Raw genomic sequence first — 20447 nt, 5'->3', positions numbered from 1 at the left:
AAAATAGAATAATATTAATTGAGATTCCAAGCAATAGTTGGAATTATTGTTTCATGGAGTTCGGTTCATGATGGGGCTGTTTAAGAAAACAGTGACCGCAGGTTCAATCGTGTTGTGCGCGTTTTTGTTATTGAGGAGAATCGAGAAGGATGATGTGGTGGTGAGTGAAGAATTCTCTTTTAATAAATCTATTTTCTTCGAAGATCTTATCCTCTTATACGCGAAAAGAATTATTGTGCGCTTTTTCTCAAAAGAAAGTATCACTATTTTTTTCATGTCGTAACATTCTTGTAATAACGAAAACTGTATATAAAAAGCTGGTTGAATTTAATCTAAGTTACCTATTACAGCAAATAATGACTTTTTTTCTGATTCGAAATATTACGAAACCATTGTATAAGATTGTCCTTATATAAGAAAAACTGAACTGTATCTGATACTTTCGTATAATTATATTCATTGATACTCCTATATGCTGTGTTTTGATTTTGAATTCTATTGATTCGAATGCAGTCCTGTATTTCGATGAATCACTATAATTTTTATCTCACCTCACTCCCTGAATAAGGTTCTGTTTGATTTTTGGTTGTATCGAATTATTAAGAGAATGAGAAAAAAATCGAATATAAAAATTGAAGTCAATCCCAAATCAAATGTTCTGAATGAAAATGTGAAAATGAAAAAGCAGCGGTCACATTTGATGGCCATCATGTTCTACGTACTCATTGTTCACTTAACTCGACACCTTTGTCCAATTTGAATTACGACTGTATAGAATAGAATGATTTATGCATCCTTTAAGACACACAGAATATAAATAGAATGCATCAATAATAAGATACACAGAGGAAAGCATTCAAATTTAAGAACGAATAATAAAAACTGAAAGAATGTCAAAGAATAATGGAAATAAAATCCTATTCCTGCTGTAGAAGCATCGATCAAGCAGGAGCGATTTTACTTGCGTCTTAAAACTTCTCCAGCGCCTTTAGAATATCAGGTACCTCGATGATTGAAAAGTTTAGCTCCACTATAACACTATGGAGAATGCTGAAATTCAGTTTTTCCATGCCTTGGAAAACAAAACGTTTCTTTATCCCTTGTGTGATATGCATAAATTGAATTCAGAATTTTTTATTATTGAATTATTGTTTTTATGAATTTTTACTGGTCTGATTAATCCATTCTATTATATTTTCGGCGCAACAGGACATACGCAAAGTAATCAAAAAGACGAGAAATAACACGAATATTCGAGTGTAAGTTGTAACATAAAAAATTTAGAACATCCACATCACAATTTTTTGTTCATAAAATTTCTGATGGTGAATTTTCACTAAAAACATAATAATTTAATGAAACATAAGAATAATGAGTAGTGAGTTGTCTCCAGAGAGCAAAAATTACAAAATTCTACAAAAGCTTAGTGAAAAACCCCAGTAAAATATACCTTTCACCGAGTGTGTGTATACACACACAGAAGGTATACCTTCTGTATTCGTATTGTAAGAGATGAAACTGTTTACAAAATGAGCTGAAATATTTTATATTGACGGGCATCTCAGAGAGCGTTCTCCAAGTTACCAGAAAATTTTATCTGAAATAGAATGAAACGAAAGCAGAAAATGTGAGAGAATAAAATTAAGTTCCATATGTCAGATTGACCTAAAGTTCACAACCCAATTCAAAAATGATTCGGAAACTACATGTATAGGCCAACCATCCTGAAATTTATTAATGGGACAATGGTTCTTTAGATCATTTATGGTCTCCTCTGGTTCCCCGCATTTACAATTGTAGGGCTTTCAACTGAATTCCATCGGAGAAGCATACTATTGCAACGTCCGTGGCCTGCCAACGAGGAATACATGCCAGTATTTGAGTATATTATAAAATTATATACTACACCTATATTTTCATCTTCAAAACCTCATCAGATTGTTGAAAGTGCTGAAAATATAATAATAATAATAAGTAGTTCCATATACTTGAATGCTTTATAAACGATCATTATAAGCATAGGTCATGCTTATTACAGTAATACAATCTGTGAATAATAGCTCTACAAGAGAAGAATTACCAGAAGCTTTAGGTTCAGAATCCAATTGGTATGCTAAGAAAGTCTTTAAATTAGTTGAATCTAATGAAGAAATAGATTAAACGTGTATAAGAAAATATTATTTATATGATTAATTCTAGCTCATGCTCATCGATTCTATCAAAGGTTGGCCAATTGTGGTGAACGCAATAATCAAATAAAATATATCTAACTACTTCAGCGATCTATTTCGATAAATTATATTGAAGTGCAATTGCGGTATTGATTGAAAACATTGAATTATTCAAATGAAACAGCAACTAGTATCATAATTGCAAAAAACCGTTTTTCTGAAGTCGCAATATTCAGTCGTAAACAGTTTTTCTATCAATTTTATGTGATGAAGTGTTTTGTCAAATCCTTGAAGACACAGCATCGTCTTTGGCACCGAACAAATGATGGAGGTATGATAATTTCATCGGATCATTCTACAGAATTTGTTTTCTTGTTTGTAGATCAGAGACAAATTGATACCTTATGCAGGGAATAAAATCTTCTGATTGACTCAAATAAAAATTGAAACGAACCAATTATCCATGATTGCAATAAACTTTCTTTCGGAACAAGATTTGTCGTTTTTTTTTTAAATATTATCACTGAGCATACTGTTTGAAAGTCAACTATGCGAAAGAATTGCAGAAATGTTGGACGAGATATGAGTTGGGTTAAATCACTTCATATTTCCCTTCAAAAAGGAAAACCAATTATTATTGTCTTATTATTATTATATTACTCTCTGAGTATTTGAAACATTATTTTCTCGATATTCTTCCAAAGAACGAAAAAAGTAAAATATCCAGGTATGCATAAAATTTAATTTATTCTATAAAATATTCAAAATGCTTGATTTTCCCATACAACTTTGACTGTTAAAAAAAAATGAAAACAATGAGAAATATTTCTAAAACCATTCAGAATCGTGAGACTGGCTGGCCACAAGTCATTTTCACTCTATTTGCCATAACAATTTTATATATTAAACGACAAGACATGGCTAATGTTCACTTTTACAGCTGCTTGCGAATTGAAACACCTATGTCGAATTTCTCTCATAGTCACTCTCGTCACTATCATAGACGATTTACTATTTTAAGTTAGTACAATAGTGTGTTTTCCTGTAGGTATATAATGAAAATTTATCAAAAACTGCTTTCAAATTTACAATCTCAAAAATTCTGTTGTCATATTGAGGTAACTCCAGCCTGTGGTTCAAAATTATTAGCATTACTAATCATCTCAAGAATTCATCAATTTCCGTGAAAAGAATGAAAATAAGTTGTCCTGACGATGGGAAATTGGCTAGTTTAATTCAGATTGTATCACTTTTGTTGATATTCATAAAAGCGGATGATAGGCATCTGAATTAATAATTCTTTTTATTGTATTCATTGCCTCTCTGTTAAGGCGTCCTTTAATATTTTACCGCTAGAATCAATTCTGACGTGAACCGAACGTGCTCCCAACTCCTCCATTATTACACGCATGTTGTCGGCAATAAGCTGGCCAGCGAACTGAATTGGAGGCACAGATTACAGACATCCCTGTAATCTGTGATTATATAGAAAAAATGGGACATATGCCATTCTCTTCGTCTGGGCTTCAATCTGGAGGAAACCAGCAGCTCTCTTTGGTAGAACGTTTTCCATTTAGTTGTCCTGACGATGATAAATTGGCTATTTCAATTCAGATCGTAACACTTGTTAATATTTACACCATTCACTGTTGGGTTAAAATTAACAGAGCTGTGCCTAAGGTGGCGTAATGACACATTAACAAAGCCTACACAAAACACAACAAGTTCTGCGAACACGTACAAGCTCACAGAGCTTCTGAGGGGTACTTCGGTACCTATACGGAGAATCAGGATAAAATAATTATAATAACAATAATGAAATGAAGATTTTTAGCGGCATTCATACCGGCATTAAATTCTGAAAAAAGTACCACCCAGAGCAGGATTCGAACCTACGACCCCCAGATTACCGGTCAGGTATTCTCCCAACTGAGCTACCTATAACATTTCCAATCGCTTTCGAACGCCACAGTTCGGAAGTGATAATACTAACACGTGAATTCTGGAGATAGTGATTGCCAGACAATGCAGATGGATCCTCACGTCAGCCCGGGTAGCTCAGTTGGGAGAGTACCTGACCGGTAATCGGGGGGTCGTAGGTTCCAATCCTGCTCTGGGTGGTACTTTTTTCAGAATTCAATTCCTGTCTGCATGCCGCTAAAAACCTTCATTTCATTATATTTCAGACTCTAAAACTATCATCACAATAACAATAATGATTCATATCAGCGGGTGGTATGCATCTGAATTAATTCTCTTTCAATCATATTTCTTTCAAAATTGTACTTTCCACCACTGCCTTCAATTAATACAGTAACATACACTCCGGTATGCAGCAATAAACACCTACTGATGCAAATAATTGCATGTTGATTTCTCCTCAGACCTTCATAGCACTAATTTTCATCATGCGCCATATTGAAATTTACCTTTTTTGATTTCATCGGGAAAAATGCGACCACAAATTCCATCAAACTAGTTTCTGGTATACCATTTGATTATTACTATAATAATCATGAATTAATTACATTACTCAATATAAAAGAAAAGGCCATTTGATATACCTATTTTATTTGACGTTTTCGAGGTTGAAATTGCTTGTTTCAACTCTGTGATTAAACCTTAGGTCAATCTATGGAATAAATTAGTATAGGTACGCTTCTGCGAATACCGTTGTCATTATGCAAAAATTCAGTTTATTTCAATGGATTCTTGGGGAAATTCGGTGAAAATTTCAATTCTTAAAATATTCTATTCAGGAATAAAAAGCAACTGAAAATATTTCCAAAAATCATTCGGTTGAAACATCGACTGCTATTTCATGCTTCATAATCTCAGAAAATAATATAATGCAAATAAAATTCATCTTAAAGTATCTCACGTCATATTACGAAAAAAACATGGGATGAGTAGGTATGTATACAATAAAATCTAATGGAAAATGAGTTCAAAAAACAACCAGCATTAATGGCGAATAATTAAATTGGATTTTTCAAGCGAATAATTCCGGATATTATGAAGAAAGATTTTTTTTCGAATTCAGATGTACCTGATGTTAAAAGTGGTAGGTACGTCGTCAGCATCTATAATTCTTCTATAAGGTCATCCTGAACGATGGCGAGTGGCTGGTTTTGGCAATTGATTATCTACAGTTCATTTAGCCAGTGCGGATAATTGTCGTTTTTGTCAAACATTGCGAACTTTACTGTTTCACACAATTCAGAATATGGAATAAAACAGAGTTTCGATGATTCCGCAGAACACTTCAAATAAATAAGAGGTGGGGTTTCAACAATAGCTAGAAAATTATTTTGAGTAAGTACTTTCTCTAATTTCAGTTATCATCAATTGAAGAAAGTGGTTTCAAGGGGGAGCTCCACCACACTATCACAGAAGATGGATATATTTTAGGCCTCCACAGAATACTGAGGCGTGCAAATAACACATCGAAACCTAAAGGACGTTACCCAGTACTTTTAGTTCACGGATTGGAATCTTCTGCTGTTGATTGGATAAATCACCATGGAACAGACTCATTACCTTATTTGTTGCTTAACGAAGGCTACGACGTTTGGCTTGGAAATGTCAGAGGAACACAGGCTTCTCTCAATCATACATCCATCGATCATCGTGTGGATCCAAGTAGATTTTGGGATTCAAGGTAAGTTCATCAAGTTATTGTGAGCCATAAAAAATATAGGGTTGGTAACACATTTTGGTAGTGAGTGCATTTTTTATCAGTATTTCAAGCTGAAAACTGTTTTAAAGTACAAAAACAAGTGATAATGATTTTTTTCTTCCAACGAAATCCGTTTTGTCCGTAGTATAAGGACAGAATGACAAGTTTTTTATCTCTCTTGTGATTTGTTGTTTCATCTTCTTGAATGCATGGACTTTCGCACTATCTTCAGCTTTGGCCAATTCGATTGCGAGCTTTTCACTTTATTATGCCTTGCCTCATATCGTCTTTATGGGAAGATTGTTATTATGTTGAATTCTTGAGTTTTATTTGAAGTGAATCTTTTTTTGATTGCATTTTTTTTTAACTGTGGCAATTCGTGATAATTTCCTTTTACGTGAGTTTATAGATGTGAATCTCAATTCTTCGGTCATAAAAATAATAATAATAAATAATAATATTTCACCGATTTCATTCGAATGAGGTCGACATAAAAATTCAGTTATCAACTAGTTCATAAAATTCTTCACATTTCGTTTATCAGAAAAAAGGACTATGCATTTTGTCCATGAAGCATACTTAGTATGTATATCATTTTTTCAATTCGACCATAATTTCGAAACAAAAATAATATCAATTCTGAAATATACACATTCTATTATTATACTGAAAACAGGAGAACATTCAATTATAATAATAATAATAATATAACTTTATTACCCAACAGGAGTACTCCCAATTACAGGGTAAAATAAAAAACATATTAAACAAAATGAGAAAATTCGCAACCTGAAAAATAATATACATATACAGAAAATTCCCCACAATGTACCAACCAAAGAATGAACAAAAAAAAAACAAGAAAAATAATCATAACACTTGACCATAACAATCAAGGAAACATATTCAAGTTCAGGTCATTTGCACTTTTACACGCACGATAAATTGGTGCACGAATCAACAAGTTAGTGCGAGGTGTCGGCAAACGAAAGACAGGAGCAGATCTAGAGGTCAACCTTGGAACGTTAACATTCAGCTTGGACAGCAGATATGAAGAGTCGAGAGCACCGGTCAGCAACTTTGGAGCAAATCTTGCACACTGATTCTCGTGTCTTTCAGTCAATGATGATATTCTCATCTCTCTCATGTCGGAGGAAAGGTCAGCTCCACGAGCAGGGTATACACCAGTTTGTCGGAAAGCAGCGTACTTGAAAAACTTCCTATGTACACGCTCAAGCAGATTTAAGTGACAATCATATGTAGGAAACCAAATGATGCTACCATACTCTAGCTTGCTTATAACCAGAGTTAAATAAAGTTTTCTAAATAACTCTATGTCATCAAATTCTTTAAAGCATCTAAAGACAAAACCCAGCGTTCTACAAGCAGAGGTGCACAGCTCATTAATATGAGGAATGAAGCTCAACGAACTGTCAAATAATACACCAAGATCGCATATTTGATCTACACGTGCAAGAAAGTGGTCCCCAATGAAGTAATTGGCAACCAAGGGCTGGAGTCTCCTAGTGTAGGACATCTGGAAGCATTTCTGGAAATTCAATTTTAGCCCATTCCTCTCACCACCAATCCCAGACAATCTGCAAACTGAACTGGAGCATCCTCAGATCATCCAAACCACATATTCTCAGGAACAACTTTAAATCATCAGCATACGCCAAAGCCATGCATCCGAGGGAATTTAACAGATCATTTAAAAATATCACAAATAGTAGAGGGCCCAGATTCGATCCCTGAGGAACCCCAGCTTCCAGTTCATATTCAAAGGACCGAAAACCATTATAAAAAACATAGTTTAATCTTCCCTTCAAGTAGGATCCAATCAACCTCACGTAAGCAGGACAAAAACCGAATGAAGACAGTTTTCTGAGAAGCACATCAAAATCCACCGAATCAAACGGCCTTGAAAAATCAGTATAAATCACATCTACTTGACCACCATCATCTACAGTCTCTGTAATATACTGTGATAAGGTGGCCAGATTTGTGATAGTCGATCTACCTCGCACAAAACCATGCTGACCCTCAGCCAGGTGGGACTGTACACCCTCACGCATACTTCTATACAATACCTCCTCGTATACCTTGGCTAAATTGGAGAGGATCGATATCGGCCTATAGTTTTTGATCTCGCATTTGTCATTCTTTTTGAAGACCGGGACTACTCGAGCTCTTTTCCATAAGCTTGGGAATGTCGATGTTTGTATACTCATCGTAATGAGGAGATGAACAGGACAAGCGAGAGCACAAATCAATGAATAACATAATGAAACACACCAGAGTCAATTTAGAAGACAAGTGAACCAAAACCCAAACGACACAAAAACATTCGTAGCTGTTGCATTAATGAAACCGATTGATAATATTCAATTTTTTCTATACTACCAACATTAAATGGCACCTGGAGCACTGTGAAATCCAGTTCTACACAATGGAAATTTTGCACAAACCTCGGTGTTCGTAAATGTCGTTTTGTCCGCAATTTCCCTGCGTCGATAAAAAACTTTATTATCTCATTCAATGATGAACAATCCTTTAGTTTAAAATAAACTCTTGGAACATAGATAGATACAAGGAATGGCCATTGTGGTGCTACAAACGCATTTGTTTTCGCCCACACATTCGATAATTCTCTGTTTAGAGACACTAAGGCAATGACGTTACATGAATGAATTTATATGTATAGGTAAGGTCGAAAAATCAAATCCACATTCTTGGAAAATAATTGTTTGAAAATAAAGCGATAATAATAAGTATACCCAGCAATCCGTCCCTGTCCGATAATATCTTCGAAATAAACTTCCTAAATATTCCTCTCAACTAATCAGGGGGTGGTCGGGTGGTGCTTTCCACGACAAGGTATGAATTAGGTCATTAAAAAAAGGCGATATGTTTTCACATATGAATGCAGAAACCGTACTATGTAAAATGAGCGAAATGGCACAGTAAAATCCAGTTCCATAATCGATTTTGAAACTTATTTTTGTTTAACTGAAAATTTAAGCCAAAAAATATACCTACTGACATAGTATCCGACAGCAAAGCAACCCTACCACGGGTTGATTCCCAGTAAGTTTGGTCAAAGTCTCTCTGGGAGTTCAAGATGTCGCCCAGCTCACACCAAGGCAAGATAGTAAAATAGGTGCAATAAAGTTCAAAGCCGATTGAAGGGCGATGACGTAGAAGGTGGCAAGGTCAAGCTTACGAACAGAACACGATTAGTCGGCAGTAGCGTAACATTTCTAGATTTTTGGAGGAGATTGCGTTGCACTGCGACCCTAAGAAAGTGTCCAAAAAATTCCATTCTTTGAACTGTCCAGCACTTCCAATGAAAAACAATTTTCATTAATTTTTCCTCTTTTTTGAGAACTTTCACAAGGAAAGGCCTAAGAGCTTTAGTTTTCAGGAAAGACCCCTTCTGATTTTCGATAGGGAATAATCCCCTAAAAATTTTCGCACTTAATTGGTAACACACTGTATATTGTTCAAGTAATGGACAGACAAGACTCAAGAATGTTTCTTTACAAAAAAAATGGAGGAATTTCCAAATGAAAACCAAATGTGTTTTTTATTATCACTATTTTTTAAGCATTTCTTCGCAAATCTTGTTTCGATCCATAAGGTCAATAACTTCAACAGTCTCTGCCTCTACCCCATCGACGAGTTGATGGGATGAATCTTGAATTACTTCCCTGTCTGTCTCCTCTATTTATTGAAATACCATAAACTATATAGATCTCAATTGCAGTGTCCACGAAATCGGTTTCTACGATCTTCCTGCCATGGTGGACTACATTATTAACACAACTAATAGTCAAAAACTTTTTTATGTCGGCATATCTCAGGGAGAAGCAACTTTTCTCATTATGGCCTCAACACGTCCAGAATATAACAGTAAAATACAGCTTGCTTCGCTAACATCACCAAGTTCTCATCTTAAACACTCTGACAATGTAGTTTTGAAAACACTAGGGGCTTATTGGCCGGTTCTTCAGGTGAGTTTATTCATAATTTTCCTTTTAATGTTTAGAGGTGGTTTGTTCGATTAATCTAACTGGTCTATATTCTGGCCCCTGCTTCAGAAGAGGCTCTGCCACTTTGCTAGCTGACAATATTTTAAAATTAAAGTGGCACAGTGGTTGGAAATCGAACACTGTTGCGGAGGGATATGTTGAAAATTCCTTTGAACAAGATATACTTGTTAGAACATCTAATGCAGTGTACCCCACATTCCAAATTGTTGGAAGGCTGTTGCCTGTGCGAGCAATAAAACAAGTTTGTTGTAGGAATTAAATTCGAGCAATTGCAATAGCAATATTATCAATATTTATAATAACTAATTGATGTGCTTATCTTGTGTTGTAACAGTTAAATAAATTGAATTTTTCACTAGTTGTGAAATCCATTCTTCGTCTCCAGTTGCAAAATATCATAGATTCACTCTAATCTATGCAAAATATTTCACTTTAACCCGATTGCACCGACTTATTTAAAACAGGATTAAAGTTAATTCGGTGATTGCTATGGTAACTGCTATAGAAATCAGAGAAATAATCGAGTATTAACGTTAATCTCGCCTTAAATAAGTCGGTGCCACGGCTGTTTGTGCAACTTGTTACACAAACTAAGACGTTTCCGAGGACGTTTCATAACGTCAATCAGTTTTAAAAAGTGTCACTTTATTATTTACCTGTTATTTGTCAAAATTTGAAAAAATCACTATTGGACAAAAAAAAATTGGAAATTGAGCTCTCTGGAGTAATAAGTGCCACATGTGAAATATTCATTATTCCGATTATCTTCACATGTGGTCTTATACTGGCATTTTGAATTACATAATATTTTGTGATCAATCAAAATGATCAAAACCGACCGCACTTCCTTCTGATTTAGTTACCGTCAAACGGGGTGAAGTGGATATAGCGGGGTGAAGTGGATCAACCGTGTTTTCCCGCATATTTTATGGCGTAACTCATAGATAAGACCCAAAATTGCCGCGAAAAAAAAAAAGTGTCTACTGTTACCTCCTAAATTGCTAACTCGTGCCTTGAATACAATTCTGGATGGTCAGTTTTCTCACAAAAAAAAAGTTTCGTACTCTCTCGAATAAACAGTTTTCCAATTGCTCAACTTTAATTATATATTTGGCAATAACTACGATAGTTATTCTCAGCTAAACTCTTACAAGTTACGTATAAACTAATTGGAATATTATTTCCCATTTTGAAATCAAATGTACCACCACAGTTCTCAAAAAAAAAATATTTGTTACATCACTCAAAAGTGAGGGGTGAAGCCGATCACCAATGATTTAGTCATGTTTGACCATGTTGCGTAAAGGCCTATGTCCCAAAAATACCCTTTTAGTATATCTGCATGCAGAGGATATAGCTCTTGTGAAAAGGCACCAAATAATTCGTAAAATTCACCTTAAGCAAGTTACACGTGGCCGGCACATCTTTACTCTGAAAGACAAAGAAGAGAGAATTGAATCTCTACCTATATGAAGACTGACTAGAGTATATAGTACATTCATATACATTCATTCAATGGCGCAGCCAAGATTTTGTTAGGGGGAAGGGCTTTACCCGAATCATCGTTCAATGTTTGTACTAGAAAAAATTTGAATTGTTTGTATCTTTGTGGGGGAGTTGCCCACTTCCCTAGCTGCGCCAGTGCCTTTATTCAAAAGACTGTTTTTATGTTCGTTAGAAATTTATTTTGCTTATTTATTGTATGTTGTTTTGAAACAAAACATTTTTAGTTTTACACGAAAGAATAAACATATTTTTATTTTTTCAATGGTTCTAGTTCTGATTTTTCACAGCACTGTTGGTCTTAGGACTCAAAATAGATTTTTTGTTTCATTTCATCTGATCCAATTCCATCCTCGTATAGTTGAAGTGAATATCCATTGATTATGTGATCCACTTCACCCCAAAGTACGAGGTGAAGTGGATCGCACTTCAACCAAAAAAATTTCAAAAACTGTGCAGACAAAAATTTTGGTAAATAGGCCAATCGATAGCAAAAGGATCATAGAATCTATATTATAAACGCCAGCCCGCTCGCCCTTATACTTTGAATCTTATTCCTAAAAAACTTCGATTTTTGATCCACTTCACCCCGTTTGACGGTATCTTTTTTGACTATTATTTATTTCAGTTGGGAGCAGAAACTGTGGGATTATACACAGTTCCTGGGAGAGATATGGTCGGATCATTTTGCCAGTATAATATTTTATGGCCAATATGCGATGTAATCATTATTCCTTTCCTTGGATATTCGAACCCGGATCAATCGGTGAGTTGCTTTTTATACTATGAAATGCTGAAATAATAACTTAGAACGAGTTATTCTCATTCGAATCGAACTATTACGAGGATATCTGTTCACCATATTCTCATTTGAAGAGTAATATTGGGGCCATTGGTTTATATATTATTATATGTTGATGATATTTGTTCACAATATTATTTGAAATAAGTTGTTTTTTCACCTTTGGGACTCGTCACAAAAAAAGTATATACATATATAGGGTCGTATTCCCAGTGAAAAAGTGACTGTAGAAAGCTTTTATCGTTTTTATATATTTTAGAGAATAAAAAGTTATGGTACATTTTCTAAATATATAATAACAAAATCTCAAAATTTTGTTATATCTTCAAAGACAAATGAAGAATTGTGAAACGCTTTCCACTGATGGACTTTTCACGAAAATCGAGCCCAGGACTCCCATCAACGTTTTTCCTCATCTAGTCTAGTACCAGAAACAGCAAAAATCAAACAATTTGGGATAACCTGTACATAATATTGGTGATTTTGTATATACACGATAATTTTACCCCTTTTTGAAAAAACGCAATTGAAGACTTCATTGTCTCAGAGGAAAATTTCAATTCAATTGATTTCATGAAAATGAAGGTGTTGATAAACGTGATTTCTTTAGGTGAATTATTTTTGCTGTGACATTATAATCTATTTTCGTTCACCTTACAACAGAGAAAAGTCTCTTCTCGTGAATGAAATGTCTCGTCTCGAAAACGAGACTCTCAAAAACGAGATTTTCGTTGGCATCAATACTAACGAAAGAAATTAATTTGTTGTTTCTTTAATGCAATACAATATAATTTTTCAACATTGTTGAAATCCCAGTTCATCAACAATCCCTATATTAACAATAAATATTCTTAGTTTTTTCAACATTTAATATTTCTGCGTTTTTTTTTATTTGAAAATGAATTATTTATCGATACAATTTTCTACTATCACCAACCATTCATTGCGAGAACTTTTCTCCAATTAATTTATTGATTCTAATTTTTTGTTTAGTTGAACGCCAACAAATTATTCACGGTTTATCCAGTGAGATCCGCTTTCAAGCAGCTGTTACATTACTTACAAATGTACAAATCAGGTAGAATTTAATAACATGATGATCATCATTTTTATATGTCTAATAATGATATATTCCAGGAATATTCAGACGATTTGATTATGGAAAAGAAGGAAATTTGAGAATCTACGGCGAAGAAGAACCTCCAAGATATGACATGCAGAAGATTATTTCTCCAGTTGCATATTTTTGGGGAGAAAATGATTGCTGGTCGAGGCCGAAGGTAAAAAAAATAAAAAGGTTTTTTTCCCGGGACTGGTGACGTAAGGGACAACGGCTAAGTGGAGATAGAGGACCCCAAACTGAATGAGAATATGGGTATCAAATGTCCCATAAGGGTTCTCGTTTCAGAGATATGGGGTGATTTATGGAAAAATGCTGAATCTATAAACTCCCATATCTTCGTTAATATGCTAAATTTCTCGCTGATATTTCACAAGATCGTTCCTGTAGGCATTCACCATCAGCACAAGAGAAAAAAATAGAAAAAATTGCAGGCGCGTATTCAAAAATTTAATTTTAATTCAAATAGAAATTTGAAAAGAGCAAAAAAAATGGGAAAATATCTGTTCTTTGTGTGAATGGCACAAATTTTCTATTGTTTTTATGATATGTTGAAATCAGAATATTTCTATATTCAGATCATGAAAAATAATATTCGCCTGATAGATGATAGAATGAGCCTGGCTTCAAATATTCCTTGCGATTTTTAAATCCATTTTTATCAATTAATCGTAATCAAACAAATTTCAAAATACAATTTGTTGTATGTGAGGCGATGAAATACTTGGATACTCAAACACAAAAATAGAAAAAGTCGCAAACATAATTCATGAAAAAATCAATCAAGCAAATGTTCGAAATGACAGCCTTATTTCACCTCAATACATTTATTGGCTCTCTTGAACAATTGGAGTATAGCAATTACGCCTATTTACTGGTATATTTGTTTCAATTTCATCACATGCTTCAGTAATTCAGAATATTTTAATATTCTGAGTTTCAACATACCATAACAACGATAGAAAATTTGTGCCATTCGAATACAGATCTTCTATCAGTTTTTTTCGCTCTTCTCAAATTTCTATTTGAATTTATTTTATCTCATTTAACGTGTGATATTGCTCACCTGACAAGTAAATTGAAATTTTTGAATACGGGCCTGCAATTATTTCTAATTTTTGTTTCTTGTGTTGACGGTGACCGCCTATAACAATCTTGTGATAGATCAGCGGAAAATTTATCATATTAATACATTCACACATCACCCTATATCTCCGAAACGAATACCCTTACGGGACATTTGAAACCCAAATTCTCATTCAGTTTGAGGTCCTCTATGTCCACTTAGCCGTTGTCCTTTACGTCACCAGTCACCCTGTATATGAGCCTATTTCTTTTATTTTGTATTATTCTTCTCCAAGTTTCGTCTAGCATTAGCCAGCCGTCTTCATATCAATAAAAAATAGCTGAGCAGAAAAAAACTGACAAATCAAGGCTCGTCTAATATGAACCAGCCGAAGCATCAAAAACATATAAGGCGTATAATTAAATGCGAATTGTTGCGCTTTGTTCAAAGTATTCTGGCATTATATACTATCCTCGAGTATTGAATACTCAAAGATACTATTCACTCCATTTTGTTTTTTACAGGATATGGAAGACATTGAGAGGAAGTTACCGAATATGGTTCTCAGTTATCGAGTACCTCATAAAGCTTTCAATCATTATGATGTGCTAGTAGCTAAAGACGTGAAAGAGTTGGTTTATTATAAAATAATTGAAACGATTAATAGGTTCAACAAAACCTAGCACCAGATTGGGAAAATAAAAAAAAGGGAACCTGGATATAATGTGGTACCTGAGAAAAGACTGGTGTAACCTTAATAGATGTGGTAAATATATGGCTTACTCTAAGCCTATAGAGGCTGAAATATAATTTTCTGTATGACGGTTAGCGATAAAATAAATATACTTACCTACTGGACAAGTAAGGGAAAATTTCATGTGATTTTTTGCCAAAAATGAGAATCTGCCATAATAATAGTAACTACCTATGTAAACACTATGTAAAATATTGAAATAAATTTTATAAAAAATGCAAAATAATTCTTGTGTATTTGCTGAGAAATTTTTCGAGTAATCCAAACTTTGTAAAGCTGGGAATGACAGCTTGAGGTCGGTTCATGCAGCGTTCCGTAGATTGAAATGAAAATTGACCAGTTCAATCATTTTTCTACAAAAGACTATGCACCCAAGATATGAATTTTGTGTTTTACTCTTCACTCAATTTGCGGTTATTTTCACAATTATGAATTCCAACAAAACAAATCCCTTCAAAATTCAATATCAAGTATTATTTTGTTCATATTTCATACAATAAAGCAGATTAGATATCGAATTAGTTTGTATCGAATGATTGAAATCATTTTGTACTGAAAAGTTTTCGAACATTCAAGAACGAACGAAAGAACGCAATCCAAATGCTAACTAGAAATGAAAACATTACGATTGTTTCCCAAATACAACAATAACACTTGAACTTTTTTAAGGTAATGGTAGGTACCTATAGTTCACATAGTTGTTGCGAAAATGATTTAAGATCGTTTCAAAAAAATAAGAAATATTTTCCATGATCGAACCAACTTCTTGAATCGAAAAATTCATTCGTTCCAATCAAAGGTACGGCTGAGGCTGCAATCATCTTTAAATTGGGAAATTGCGAAAATCGGTTTTTGAATTATTCTTCAATCTTGATGAGGTGATCAGGATTCATAGTCCAGAAAAAGACCCAATATCACAAAGGTGGAAGAAATGGCTGTATAATTCAATTGTAATACCACCTTTATTCAAGCAGTTATTAAAATTGAATTAAACTTAAATATAACGAGAACATTCAACGATTTATATACAAAAATTAACACTAGCGCCATCTATACGCTGTTTTCTGACATATCTGAATGATATCATTTCTCTGTGGTCTGAAACAGCATTCTAATAGCGCCTCAAATATTGTGTTAAGACCAAAAAATCTTTGGACGACGATTCAAAACTTTTGCTATTACTAGCTATTCATTCTAAGAAGTCTACTTCAAAACAGAAAATCGCAGACTTGCTGGCTTCTTTGTTTCCTAGATGGCGCAACATGATTCTTAAAAGAGCGAATTCGTGGTTACATTGGTTATTGGTGTATAGAGTGTTTGAATTTCTCTAGAACGTCCCTAGGTTTTTTCTGGGATGTAATTGAAATATATAAACGATATCATACAGTGTAGATGAATAGTTGCGGAAAAATTTAAGAGATGATTCCTTGTCAAAAAATCGTGGAGGTCTTTCATAAAAAAATTTATCAGCCCCTACTCATGGCACATGAAAAGCAAATTTAAATTTTTTCTTGAAAACCAGAAGAGGAAGAAAAATTTAATGGGGGGGTGAAGACAATAAAAAAAATTGATGGTCTTCCCTTATGATTACAAGAGGTACAAAAAGTCACCCCTAAAATTTGTTCAGCGAGAAAATTTCTTCCCTATTCATATTATAGAATTGAAAAATAAATTCTCATAATTTTATTCATTTTTAACAAATGAGGTCTATTGTATAATTTCCTGCTAAAATTAATGGTTTTTGAGAAAAAAATTATCAACAGGTATGTACCGTGAGTCGTACAGGCTGGTAATTGTCTTCGAACTTGAATTTACCAAGTAGGCGGATATCATAATGATAGGCGGATATCATAATGAATAAAAACATTTTTTGTACGAAGTATATCCTTATATATCAAGCTCAAAATGAATTCTGATTTTCTCGTTTTTTTGAGAAGCAAGTCTATTCAAAACACTGCATTATAATTTATTTTTTCGTTCTCGGTGGAAATGTTAGAGTGCCTATCAGCCTTTCTTGACTTACCTGAAGACGCTTGTAATCATTAATCAGCTTCAAAATAGTCTTGTGAATTCGTCAATTGACAATCAGAAATATAGTTCCAAATTATTAATGAATGTCAAACCGAAAAAATATCGGGTAAAAATAATTGTGAAGGAAATATGCTTAAAAATTTGTAGGTGAGTATTTTCCTCCATTATACCCCTCGTAGTGACGCCATTGGTATTAGGTACTCCGTCACTGCATTCTTGAATTTCGGAAAATCATGAAAAACATAATTAGAAACTAATTTGTCTGAGAAAACTATGCAATATAGAGTTCCGCTGTGATTTCTTTTTTCTTTTGTAATTTGATGATATGTGATGAACGGTAAAACCGTTCTGATGTCATACTTAATATCAAGTAGTCAACAGGTTATGGTTCTGGAAATGCGAAATTAAGTATGAAATATTTAACTCCTGTAATGCAGCGCAGCCTGCGCAGTAACAGCATGGAAAAATCCCCACATTTCGACAACCATGCCAAAATAAAACTTGAAGTTTCAAACTCCACCTGGAAAAAAGTGCCATTTGCCAATGACTGACTTATTCAAACATCAGTAATAAGGTAGAGGTAGAGTAAAATAATTTTTACAGTTTCGACCTTCGATTCATTGAAGACAGAGTGTAGAAATATTTTGACAGTAGATTCTTGAGGTCGAAATAAACACTTTTTCCTATACCATTTTTTTTTATTCGGTCCTGATAAAAAGATACAGCCATTTTAAGTTTTCATAATGAGCTGCGCCACCCCTGGAAAACAAAATTACCGTCAGAATAACTAGCTACAGCTAGATCTTTCAAAAAGAGTTGCATTCAGCCAACCAATTTTCCAAATATCAGCGATACCTATTTATTATTTTCGAATTTCAAATTACTCGGAAGCGGTGCATTATACGATGAAATATGAAGAATACTTTTATTTTACAACACGTTTAAATATTCATTAGAACGCTTCCAACTTAGTTTCAAGAGTTGCGTTCTTTGAATTTTGGTATTTTTATAGTACGTGATGGTCATTATGAGAAAACTGGAAGACGTGGGTGATATCTTGTGTTCACAAAAGATTCATCGAATAAATGAAAACTATATTCCGAAATTCATTTCATTCGATAAAACCGTTTGTGAGACAGAACTGAAAATAACACTTAGTTTTGTCAATGGCTTGCTTGATAAGGCTCCTCCAGGTTAGTCTTTTTTCTAGAGTATTACCTAAATATTTGCTTCGTTCTTCCATTCGACTTCCAGATTTGTTGTAGTTCTCAGTTTTCTCTTCTGTAATAATATCGCTTGACTCCAGTTGAGCTTTATTTTCCACTTGAAACACCAGTCATTTATTTCGTCGACAGCTTCTTGTAATTTTCATGACTTGCGATGTCCAATTGCGATTCCATTGTCATCATTGTATAGTTCTTGATTTTTTGGAATTTGCCTCCCCAAAAATTCAGCCTAGGATCTCCTTTCCGAAAATGTAAATAATTAATATAAAATATTTTAGGTTTTCTCGGCATCCCAACTTAAACACTGAAAATGAATTTCATCAAAATATCCTTAGGTCCGGATACTCAGTTCGGGATTATACTTAATCCTAGATTAATTTTGACATTTCCGTTCAATTCTGTCAGGTTAATCTAGGATCAACTTAAATCATGCCTTAATCCTGAACTGAACAACTTGTCCTTAGTGAAATTCCTTATAATTATGAGTAGAGTTGAAAGAGGATGACTATAACTAGTGCAAAACAAGTAGTATTTTCTGAATCACACTCCATTTCATCTGCACGCTATTCATCCGGACTATTTTTTCATATAAACGAAAGAAAGGAGCACTAGATCCAACACAGATCCAATAATCTCGATATCCAGGAATCTGTATTCGCTATGCATCCGCTGTGATAAAACCAGATGATAAATATCCCCTCATTATGGGGGTCATCCCCAGAGCACCAGGCAGAGGCGCCGCAAGGGGGCAGGCAGTGCCCCGTTCTCGACAGATTACACCTCCGGGATTCAAAGTTGCGGCCGCAAGTTTGTTCTTAATCCGTGATTTGCAAACAGTTTATTCCCGTTGCGCTTTGCAATATGAATCTTGCGTATAAGATATCATTTAAATGCGAATTATGGAAGCGTCGTTATTTATATCTCTTTAAAAGCTTTTCCGGATATTGCGAACTTATGAAGGTGATTTGTTATCGAGTTGGAAATGTGTCAACTGAGTGAGAATAGGAATGAATATTGAATTCGGGAGTTTGTTGAAAGTTTTCCATATTTCAGAAGTGTAACGCGCGTTCAATGAAATTCAGCGTCAATTAGGCTATGGAATTTTGGAGGTTTATATTGTGTTTCTAAAAGCGATTGACATGATACCTGATGAAGTCAATTGGCACAATCTAAAAGAATTAAAAAGAAAATTTATGATATATTCGGACAAAATGGGTTTTGTTCCCAAGTGTTCCTGTCCAGTAATTTGAAATTTTAATCCTTTAAGAATAATTTATGGAATAAATATATTATATTATATTGATTAGGAATTCCTAATCCTAATAAAATATCATTAATAATATTTTATGTCATTCAAAATTTGTTTTTACTGTCCATTTTTTTTTCCTTGGAAAGTGATATATTATATAATTATTTACATATGTTTTCTGTTATATTTTTTTTGAAGTAGGTATCTGACTTGCTCAATACACTATATGTAGAGTAATTTCGGGTAATATGGCACACCATAAGCCATTTTGGAAATAAAATATGAAATTTATAAGATCGAACAATCTTTATGCGATGTATCTCTTCTTTGAACTTAAAATTAAAGAACAATGAAAAATTAAAGCTGATTAACGTCGAAACATAACTCAAACAACCCTTGTTGTCAAAATTGAATATTTGTTAGAATTTATACAAGGTAGGTCAATATTGCCCAATCTTGGGTCCAGGTCATTGAAAATGGGGTTTTCTTCCTAATTTCGCAAAAGTCGCTTTCTCGGCTGGTAGATCTTCTTTAGATGCCAAACGTCTCAAAGTTGTTCGGGGTACATAGTGCAGCTTGGTGGTTTAAGCCTTTCAATTAACCCATTTTCTTCTTTTCGCTTTTTTAATGAACTCCTTGCACCAAGTTTGTCGTTTTCTTTCTGCAACGGGTTTTCGTGGAGCCATTATCTGGGGAGAAAAAAAAAACCATTCAGAAAGACTACATAACGGGTGGACAATATGGCCTGGTAGTCTATATAAGCCACCTACATAGAGGGCCATAATGTGCGCAGG

The 20447-nt window shown here is 34.1% G+C and overlaps 1 protein-coding gene across 1 annotated transcript; it reads left to right on the top strand.

Annotated features, from left to right (window-relative positions):
* Nucleotides 1-2: 2 nt before the first annotated feature.
* Nucleotides 3-15373, top strand: LOC123309422 (lipase 1-like). The gene is made up of 7 exons (XM_044892535.1): nt 3-160; nt 5510-5832; nt 9617-9863; nt 12034-12171; nt 13201-13285; nt 13345-13487; nt 14918-15373. Exons 1-7 carry the CDS (start codon nt 68-70, stop codon nt 15074-15076), a joined length of 1188 nt encoding a protein of 395 aa, XP_044748470.1. The 5' UTR covers nt 3-67; the 3' UTR covers nt 15077-15373.
* Nucleotides 15374-20447: the final 5074 nt, after the last annotated feature.

Source organism: Coccinella septempunctata, chromosome 3, assembly GCF_907165205.1.
Source record: "Coccinella septempunctata chromosome 3, icCocSept1.1, whole genome shotgun sequence".
NCBI lineage: Eukaryota > Metazoa > Arthropoda > Insecta > Coleoptera > Coccinellidae > Coccinella > Coccinella septempunctata.
The sequence above is the reverse complement of the archived record's forward strand: the minus strand, read 5'-3'. Positions and strand labels throughout refer to the sequence as shown.